This window comes from Phytophthora parasitica (genome assembly GCF_000247585.1).
Source record: "Phytophthora parasitica INRA-310 unplaced genomic scaffold supercont2.40, whole genome shotgun sequence".
NCBI lineage: Eukaryota > Oomycota > Peronosporomycetes > Peronosporales > Peronosporaceae > Phytophthora > Phytophthora nicotianae.
The window spans coordinates 438,180-447,936 of NW_008649026.1; the positions used below are offsets into that span (position 1 = coordinate 438,180).

Consider the following 9,757-nt stretch of genomic DNA (forward strand, 5'->3'; position numbering starts at 1 on the left):
AGTATGGAATTTACGTTGAAAGTATATTTTCACGCACTGTGGTTTACCTCCGTTCTCCCTCGCGTTGTCGAGTTGCAAGTAAAATCTAGCAGTAGAATGACTCTAGATTACAAGCACGTGGTCTAGAACCGTTGACAAACTAAGAATTGTACCGACAACTTGACCTCTGGCCATCTTTCTGCGTACCACTTCTGTTACTTGTGGTACAATTACTACTCGCGCGATGAGTCAAACGTCGTTGACACCTTAAACGCGAAAACGGAGGAGGCGAGTCGAGTAGTCCATCGCGTCAATCGACAATGTGACGGCGCGAATGGGTACGCTTGCCTGACCAGCTCAATAGTTACACTTCCTGCTGCGAAGCCCTCGCAGCGCTTGTGGCTCTCGATCTGTGGATATCCCGAACGTGTCGCTCTGCAACTTCTTCACTATTACACTTGTCAGTCTGATGAGCTTGTTGCAATTCTGCCAGCTCTACCAGTTTCATTTCCCAAATAACCTTGTCAGTGAAGCTCCTCATCACGAATCATCAACAACAACGAGGATGCCACCTCTTTCAGTCCAAGACGAACCCACATCATTGCAAGTCGAGATTCGCTTCAAGAACCTCACGCTAGGAGTCGACATGGTGGAAGTTGATGTAGACGAGAATGCGGAACTTCCGACGACCACGAACTACGTCAAGCATCGCTATGGCGGATGCTGCTCCAAGAAGACGACGGCACGTCGTGAGATCCTGAAAAACATCAGCGGCGTCTTCAAACCAGGAACCATGACACTCGTGCTTGGACAACCAGGATCGGGCAAGTCGGCACTCATGAAAGTACTGAGTGGGCGGTTCCCCATGGCCAAGAACGTGGTGTTACAGGGCGATATCACCTACAACGGCACGCCACGTGAAGATGTTTTAAATCGCTTACCGCAGCTCGTCTCGTACGTCGGTCAGACGGACCAGCACTTCCCCACGCTCTCCGTACGCGAGACACTCGAGTTTGCTCACGCTTTCAGCGGTGACCATCGTGTCTGCACTGGAACAGAAGATAACCACGCTGCTCACGTAGCTCAAGCCATCGCCACTAACTATCCCCACATCGTCATCCAACAGCTTGGCCTCCAGGCTTGTCAGGATACAATTGTGGGTGACAGCATGGTACGAGGCATCTCTGGAGGCGAGAAGAAGCGCCTCACAACGGGTGAGATGGAGTTTGGCAACAAGGTTGTGTGTATGATGGACGAGTTCAGTACTGGCTTGGGCAGTGCCGCTACATTCGACATCATCAACACGCAACGCAACATCGCCAAGAAATACCACAAGACAATCGTCATTTCTCTACTTCAACCATCACCTGAAGTTTTCGATCTATTCGACAACGTCCTCCTTCTGAACGATGGCGAAGTGCTCTATCACGGTCCACGTGGACAAGTTACTGAATACTTCAAAGCTCTTGGGTTTGTGTGTCCTCCACGTCGTGACATCGCCGACTTTCTCGTGGATCTCTGCACTGATGAGCAATGCAAATACCAAGTCGATCTGCGCGGTAAGACTCATCCACAGGAACCCATCGAGTTTGCAGAAGCGTTTGCACGCTCAGGGATTCGTATCGCGACGCTAACAGAGCTGTACTCTCCTCTATCTCCAGTGAGACTTCGAGAGATGGAAACGTGTTTAAAACTCCTGCCAGAATTCCACCAGACTTTCTGGGTAGGTACCTTGACACTCATGCGGCGTCAGCTACTGGTGACAGTCCGGAACAAGGCATTTCTTCGTGGTAAGGCTGTACTGCTCATACTGATGGGTCTACTATACGCGAGTGTCTTCTACCAGTTCAACTTTGAAGATGCTCAGATGGTTATGGGCATCCTCTTCTTCTCCACCATGTACCTCGCTCTAGCTCAGACGCCCATGCTACCGCTATATTTCGCTGCTCGTGATGTATTTTACAAGCAACGACGCGCCAATTTCTACCGTACCGCGAGTTACGTGGTCTCCATGAGTGTGAGTCAGATCTCTATTACGCTGGCGGAGAGTCTGGTATTCGGAACATTGGTGTACTGGCTGTGTGGCTTCGTGCAGACTGCTGGAGCGTACATTCTGTTCGAGGTGCTGCTGTTCTTGACCAATTTGGCCTTCTCCGCCTTCTTCTTCTACGTCTCCTGTATCACGGTGGATGTCCACGTTGCCAAGCCACTTGCGATGGTCTCGCTAGTAATTTCGATTTTGTTTTCAGGTTTCGTGGTTACACGAACGAAGATTCCCGACTGGTTTATCTGGATCTATTGGATCGATCCGATCTCGTGGGGACTCCGCAATCTTGCAGTTTGTCAGTATCGTCATGATGAGTTCAACCAGTGTGTGGTTACTGTAAATGGCACTGATTATTGCACTGAATACGGGATGAATATGGGCGAATATTACCTGAATCTCTACGATATCCAGACGGAGAGATCCTGGATAATTTACGGGGTGATCTTCAACCTCGTCATTTATTTCCTCTTCATGTTTCTTGCGTATCGAGCACTGGAATATAACCGCTTTGAGACGCCGAAGAACCTCGTTGCACCGAAGAAAAAGCTTACAACTGACTACGTTGAACTCACAACTCCCAAGGCTGAAGACGGTAAAATACTTGGAGAGATATCTTTGTCAATGTCGACTCGAGAGAAGAACTTCGTGCCAGTCACGCTAGCGTTCAAAGACTTGTGGTACACTGTCCCCAACCCGAGAAACAAGAGCGAATCCATTGATCTGCTTAAGGGCATCTCGGGTTACGCGCTTCCTGGTAAAATGACAGCACTCATGGGTGCTGGAGCTGGTAAGACGACTCTAATGAACGTGATTGCTGGTCGGAAAGCTGGAGGAAAAGTACGAGGTCAGATCTTATTGAATGGCTTCCAGGCCACTGACTTGACCATCCGACGCTGCACAGGCTACTGCGAGCAGATCGATGTCCACACAGACTCGGCTACTATTCTGGAGGCTTTGGCATTCAGTGCATTCTTGCGTCAAGGCAGCGATGTATCGTACGAAAAGAAGTACGAGTCGGTGACGGAGTGTCTGGAACTTCTCGAGTTGGACTCGATTGCCGATCAATGTGTACGAGGGTGTTCAGTGGAGCAACTGAAGCGATTAACTATTGGGCTGGAACTCGCAGCTCAGTCGAGTGTACTCTTCCTGGACGAACCTACTAGCGGATTGGACGCTCGAGCTGCAATGGTTATTATGGAGGGAATACGAAAGGTGGCGAACACCGGTCGGACCATCTTGTGTACGATCCACCAGCCGTCCACTGATGTCTTCATGCTCTTCGACTGTCTACTGTTACTTAGAAAAGGTGGGGAGACCGTCTTCTTCGGCGATCTCGGTGGTCGTTGTCGTAACCTCATCGACTACTTCGAGGGTATCCCGCAAGTACCCAAGATTTCAGACGGATATAATCCAGCTACTTGGATGTTGGAAGTCATCGGCGCTGGTGTTGACCACTCAGTGGACATTGATGTGGATTTTGTCCAGATATTCAACGATAGCAAACTCAAGACTTCGCTGACCGACAACTTGAGTAAAGAAAGTGTGACTGTGCCGGTACCTGGTCAGGATGAACTCTCCTTCACCAACAAATGCGCAGCCAGCAACTTGACACAGTTCTACATGGTTACTCAACGTTTTTTCCGCATGTACTGGCGAGTACCGACGTACAATTGGACACGTATCGTGGTGTACACTGTCATGGGACTTCTCGTCGGACTGGTATTTGTTGGCGCCGACTACACGACGTACCAGGAGGTTAACAGTGGACTCGGGATGATCTTCTGTACCACAGCATTCCTTGGCATCGTGTCACTAAACAGCGCTGTACCAGTGGCATCGGAGCAACTTGCGTCATTCTACCGCGAACGTGCCTCGCAGACGTATAATTCTTTCTGGTATCTTCTGGGTTTTGCGCTGGTTGAGATCCCGTACGTACTCGTGTCAAGTCTGCTCTTCACTGTTATCTGCTTGCCACTCGCAGGCTTTACCGACGTCGGAGACCTCGCGTTCTACTGGTTAAACTTGACTCTACACGTCCTGTGCCAGATCTACCTGGGTCAACTACTGTCGTTCGCTATGCCGAGTATGGAGGTTGCAGCGTTGCTGAGTGTACTCTTCAACTCCATTTTCGTTCTCTTTATGGGCTTCAATCCGCCGGCTAGTGCCATACCGCAAGGCTACAAGTGGCTTTTTGCTATCACTCCCCAACGCTACTCACTCATGCTCTTCACTGCGTTGCTGTTTGGTAATTGTCCCGATGATGACTACACTCAAGTGATCCAGTCACTGGAAACGGGTGTTTCGCTGGACATGACGCAGTTCCCGAGAGGCTGTCAGATCCTGGAAAACGCACCGCACGCTATGGGAAGAATTCCCATCCGAACATATCTCGACAGCGTGTTTGATATCCGACACGACGACGTTAACTATTACATGCTCATCAACACTATTATGATCCTGGCGCTGCGTTTCGCCGCACTACTCGCTCTGCGCTTCGTCAACCACCAGAAGAAGTAGATGAAGTAGTGTTCGTGTATATACATTGTCAATATGTACATTCATAACCATCAACTTGTTGTTTTGTCAAGTTCAGCGGCACTTTTGCAGTGCTTCGTCCACTAGCAGATTCTCCATCGCTTCATTGCTGGTTGAAATGTTCGCCGATGTGGCACTCACCACGAACTTGGTCAAAGCAGATATCATGGCATTCTTCCGCATCTTCGGTTCTGAAAAGTATGGAGTGAGTTTGTAACATGTCATTACACGTGTGGCCATTTCATCACTCTCAACAGGCTTCATCAACACATAGCCCTTAAGCAAGAATTGTACGCCACGAACTCGTTTCTCGTCAAATGTAAATGGCTCGAAATACGCCTGCCAGACAATCACCACGCGACGGTCTTCCATGTGCCGTCGCAGGACCTGTTGTACGTACAACGTCGCAGTCTTGTCCGTCTTCACATCACCCATCTCGATGCCGCACCTCTCTTTGACCACACCGTCCACAGTCTCACTAGAACTCTGGCCTCTATAGTGCTGCCAGCGTCTCCACCACGCCTCACCAGTAGCGTGCAAATTGAATGGTAATACTCTCCTATCAAACAGTTCCATGCTTGTACCTTCACGCAGTAGAGGCTCGTGGGTCTCGATATTCAATGGAAAAGGGTAGTTGGTCTCTAGAACCTGCTCCACCTCATGGTACGAGACTTCGGTACCACTGGCCAGTTCGGCGAAAATCCGATCGGCGAGATGTTTGATGAATTCTGTCGGGATCTCGACTCTTCTAACACTTTTACCACTCTCCGACGCGGAATTCTGTAGTGACCATCGTTTGAATAGGAGTTTCTCGATGTTCCTGACCATTTTCATCTCCGTTTCGTACTTCGTTTTGAGTCTGTCATTCTCCTGTTCCGCCTTTAGTCGGCGTTCCAATTGTCGAACACAAATTTCCTCCCATACCGCTGGAAAGTCATCGTCTTCATCCTGTGCGTGAAGTGGCAGGGAGCGATTATAGCGAGCTTGTAGCTGTTGCAGTTTAAACTCGAGGTCTGTGGCCTCTACACGCAGTCGTTGCAGCTCGCGCAACTGCGCAGAGCGAGCCTTGTTCGGGTCGTAGTTGCGCTTCTTCGGTCTGTGAGTCTCGTGACTGACGGCCAGTGTATTGCTGGGAACAGTAGCGATCAGCTCCCAACCTAAGTCTCCGATAGTGTCGTCAATAGATTGGAGAAACGCGTCGTGAGACGACTCGGAGAGAGGCATGGCAGGCTATGGCATTCAGGTTCGCAAATCGGGGTTTTGGAAGAAAAAAAAAAATTGGGTTTGGGTATTTTGAACGACCTTCCATCACACTACAGAAAACCCGACAGAACTTTCATGTGGCCTGTAAGTCATTCCGTTGGCGTCGGTATTCTCGGTACAAACCGGTTTCTTCTCTCTGCGAGCAGTTCGTATGATTCGATGGAGTCGATTGAAATACCAACACCAATCACAATCGGATACCAGATCAAGATTGTCGTCCAACTAGAAGATCAATGTGCAGGACTTCTTTGCTAAAAGTCAGTAGTAGGAGCAGATGTTGCGGCTGCGTAGCAGGCGCAGGAGATGCTCTGATGGTCATGCAGCTAGAGACAATGGATAGAGCGATTGACCGACCACGTGTGAGTGTCCTAAGAGCACGGTCATTATTTTGAGTTTTATACGTCTTTATTGAAAGACTGTGGTAAGTACAGCCTCCTGTAGCGAGATATAAGCGCCCGCTAATTGTGTTACCGTAATTTCATTATATATATCGCTGTGTGGCTCTCTAGTAGAACAAGCCTGCTTTTTAAAACTTTTCAAACTTAGAAGTGGCTGGCTTGTTCAGGCCTGAGTGACCACTGTCTCTATCATCTAGAGATGCACTACATTCATATCAGGGGGGGGGTCGACGCCCAGAACAGTTTTTGTCATGAGTTTACTGCTTCGCTATGTTTGAACTTTAGAGCAAAAAAAACATCGTTTCCCGTTGCAACTAGGCGAGATTACCCATAACAGTAATCGAGTATTTTTTTAAAGATTTTAGTTTTAAACTCTCGACATCCAGAAAAGTATCAATCTGAGAATGGCTTTTCGGGAGCTCTACTGTGAGAGGATTCATGGACACTTCTGGAGTACCCTCCCCAGCGGAGCCATGGTTTTCATATGAGCATTTATTGAAGAGAGCACAGATATTATTAAAGGACTAAGTTGGCTCAAATAGACTTTCAAAAGGCTTGAGAATTTCTAGTATTTCCAGATCGTTACTAAACGATAAAAGCTACTATTCGCTATCTAAAACAAAAATTTTCATTTGATCATTGGCTTTCTAGTGCCTGAAATCTAGATATCCAACTCAATGAGCTGGACGCACAAGTTGCTTAGCAAACACTTTATCGCTTTAATTGCTTTCGAGGGAGTGAAATCTCAGTTGTATGCAAGACGCTAAGCGACTGCGTCGATGTCTGGATTTTACTCTTTACCCGGATAAAACGTGGAGAACGGTTACCCTGGCCGCAACTACCTCCCAAACTCCGGTCAACAAAGCTCACTAAACCTGACGTACACAAACGCTCATTGCATGGCTCAACAAACTGTCCGGACACAATCCCAATCACACACAAATCTTCAGATGGTACTGTGCACCAGTTTAGTTTGCGTAGTACCAAAAACTCTCCGCCATCGTCTTCATTCAGTGTCAGGAGACCGAAAGCCTTCAAGGCCTCTCGTTTATAGAGCAGCATACCATCTTCCCAGCAGTAGCCCCCAAGCATCATCATTTTATTACGCATCCCGAGTGTATTGTCGACGGAACAAGGTGCCGTGAAGGTAGCCCACGCATGGCCATACCTCCAGCGAACATAACTAACTGCACGCAACACTCGAACCGACATGACGAATCCGATGAGAACAAGTACAAAAAAACCATGCCCCACTAAACTCCAAACGTAATAAGACACTGCATTAGCAGTAGGTCCCGAGTGCTTGAGATCGGACCGATTGAGTGACGTAAGATAATAAGGCAGACACATCGCGCTAAGCAATTCTCCTAATAACGAAGACTCGTAGCTGAATAACAACCGCTTAATAAATAGTCGTGTACGCTCCCGTATGCACCCCAGCTTCTCCACTAGCTCAAAGGACAACAGAAGCACGCCGGACAAATTATAACCCAGCGAAATATACTGAACCCAAGCGAAGACCCCTTCCGTAGCGACGAGCAGAAACAGATCGCTCATAAGCCCTTCGACAAGCATGTACAAGAGCAGAACTCGTTGAAAATTATTCGCTCCGTGGGCTGACAGACGCAAGTTTTCATGTACGAAAATGGTAGCTGGCTTGCGTCGTAATCGCTCTTGCATCTGATCGCATCTTCGACCGTATCGCTTGCATGTGATGTAACTTCTTCGTAGCACAAGAGCTCGATACAATAGCCACACCATTCCTACAGTACTATACCAGTAAGACCATCTGTAGTCGGTACTTCCTGTGTCTTGTGCTAAACTAGAGCCATTCATGTCGAACGTTCCAAGCCCTTTCACAAGACCGTAAACAGTACCATCTTTTGAACAATAAGTGCCAACGACTTCTTCATAGAATGAATAAAAGCCGATGCTGCCATGGTAAAAGTACAATTCGACGGGATAACTCCCGTCTGCACAGTGAGTTGGAGCTGTGTGGAATGGTTTAGTCTTCGTTGTACTGATCAAGTAGTTGCCATGCACATTATATTGGGGCACCACATAATGACAGAGTATTTCGTGGTTAACACGATAATAGTGCGTGATGTCGATGTTCCACCAAATCTGAGCCATCTGCATCCCTTTAGCCACGCAAAACTCCGTCATATTCGCCGTCTCCGCGATAATTCCAGGCGGCACTACCAGCGTCTCCGTGATCTTGTGTGGCGTCGCAAACTTCATAAAGCTCCGGGTCTGAAGCGCAAACGGCACCATCCCTACTACGAACCACGCAGCCAGCAACACCCTCCGAGCCGTCATGACTCCTTCTACAGATACCACTCGACCATCTTGACGACAGTGAACAGTGTTCAACCCCATTGTGAACACCAAGTTATTCTATACAGAGTATTATTATTCCCCGAAACCGAATGCCCCACCTGTTGTGACGAATATATCCAGCTTCACGCTGGGTATTCGCCAGCGTAAAACACCAAGCAAGTCCCTTGTTTTCGCCTGGTTAAGTGCAATAGTAAGAAGACATAAATTCTTCACCAATTACTGTTCGAGGGTCTAAATCTACCTACAGCTACGAGTCAACTTAAGTGAGTCTCGCCAGTTTGGTGGGTACTTAACCAGTTCTTAAAACTATCTTGTGTATACTTATACGAGTCACATATCGCAGATTGAAATACATTCCCGCAGTTAAAAAAACACAACGCGGGAAAGTGGAGAACGTTGTTTTTTTTTCAGCTCGAATTTTCTCCAAAACTATCGTCATAATCCAGTCTATTTTAGTTATTTTACTCGTTCCGATTATAATTTTAACACTAATGCCGTGCGTTGCCCGGGAAGCTCTGGATATTTGTTGCGCTAAAATAAAAAAATGATAAAAAAGCAACATTAAAAATGTGCTTTCTAAAAACTATTTTTAAAAGTTTTTTTTAAGTCTACTAGAGGAGTCTTTGCGAAAAAGTAATGCATGAGATGAGGCAGAAGATTATATCCTTAACCCTTTCGCTATCATAAAAATACATTTTGTACTGTTTAGCAATAGCAGGTGCGACGCTTGGGAGATCAATACAAAGAGTAAGTATAAAAATGATGACCCACCCTTTTTTGCATTGTCGGATCTGCTGACGAAGGCAACAATTTCTACCAGTGAAATAGCCAAGAATATCAACTTCAGGTACCCAAATCAGTAAATTTCTACCAGTCAATCAACTTATTTTTATTGTGTCCTGAAGCGAATGGTTGTCGGGTCTCCAGGACTTAGTGCCTTCGCACGCTCGAAAGACTGCACCGCTTCATCCAGCATTTGAATACGTAGATACGCCTCAGCCAAGCTCACGTGTGTTGCGTGACACGGATTGATCGCCACAAGCTCCTGGTAGCAGCGTGCATACAAGTGCTTGTCCTTGCGATACTGCAGATAGATGTCGGCTTTGACCATTTGCGCCTTCGTGAACGCTGGAGAAGCCACGGGAACACTACTCAGCATGGCGATAGCTGCGTCATAGTCGCCACGTTTGATAGC

General features: G+C 47.5%; 4 protein-coding genes across 4 annotated transcripts; 1 reads left to right on the top strand and 3 right to left on the bottom strand.

Annotated features, from left to right (window-relative positions):
• Positions 1 to 2: 2 nt before the first annotated feature.
• PPTG_14155 (hypothetical protein) lies at positions 3 to 5,881 on the bottom strand. The gene has a single exon (XM_008911141.1). The coding sequence runs from the start codon at positions 5,783 to 5,785 to the stop codon at positions 4,616 to 4,618; it is 1,170 nt and encodes a 389-aa protein (XP_008909389.1). The 5' UTR covers positions 5,786 to 5,881; the 3' UTR covers positions 3 to 4,615.
• PPTG_14154 (hypothetical protein) lies at positions 449 to 4,543 on the top strand (the record flags this gene model as incomplete). The annotated part of the gene is made up of 1 exon (XM_008911142.1): positions 449 to 4,543. The coding sequence occupies one exon, from the start codon at positions 449 to 451 to the stop codon at positions 4,541 to 4,543; it is 4,095 nt and encodes a 1,364-aa protein (XP_008909390.1).
• A 1,238-nt stretch (positions 5,882 to 7,119) lies between the features above and the next one.
• Positions 7,120 to 7,537, bottom strand: PPTG_14156 (hypothetical protein). The gene has a single exon (XM_008911143.1). The coding sequence runs from the start codon at positions 7,467 to 7,469 to the stop codon at positions 7,317 to 7,319; it is 153 nt and encodes a 50-aa protein (XP_008909391.1). The 5' UTR covers positions 7,470 to 7,537; the 3' UTR covers positions 7,120 to 7,316.
• A 1,914-nt stretch (positions 7,538 to 9,451) lies between these two features.
• PPTG_14157 (hypothetical protein) lies at positions 9,452 to 9,721 on the bottom strand (the record flags this gene model as incomplete). Its single annotated transcript, XM_008911144.1, has 1 exon — positions 9,452 to 9,721. One exon carries the CDS (start codon positions 9,719 to 9,721, stop codon positions 9,452 to 9,454), a length of 270 nt encoding a protein of 89 aa, XP_008909392.1.
• Positions 9,722 to 9,757: the final 36 nt, after the last annotated feature.

Excerpts from the sequence above, each read along its gene's own strand:
- PPTG_14155 (XM_008911141.1), bottom strand. The coding sequence starts at position 5,785 with ATGCCTCTCTCCGAGTCGTCTCACGACGCGTTTCTCCAATCTATTGAC.
- PPTG_14156 (XM_008911143.1), bottom strand. The coding sequence starts at position 7,469 with ATGGTTTTTTTGTACTTGTTCTCATCGGATTCGTCATGTCGGTTCGAG.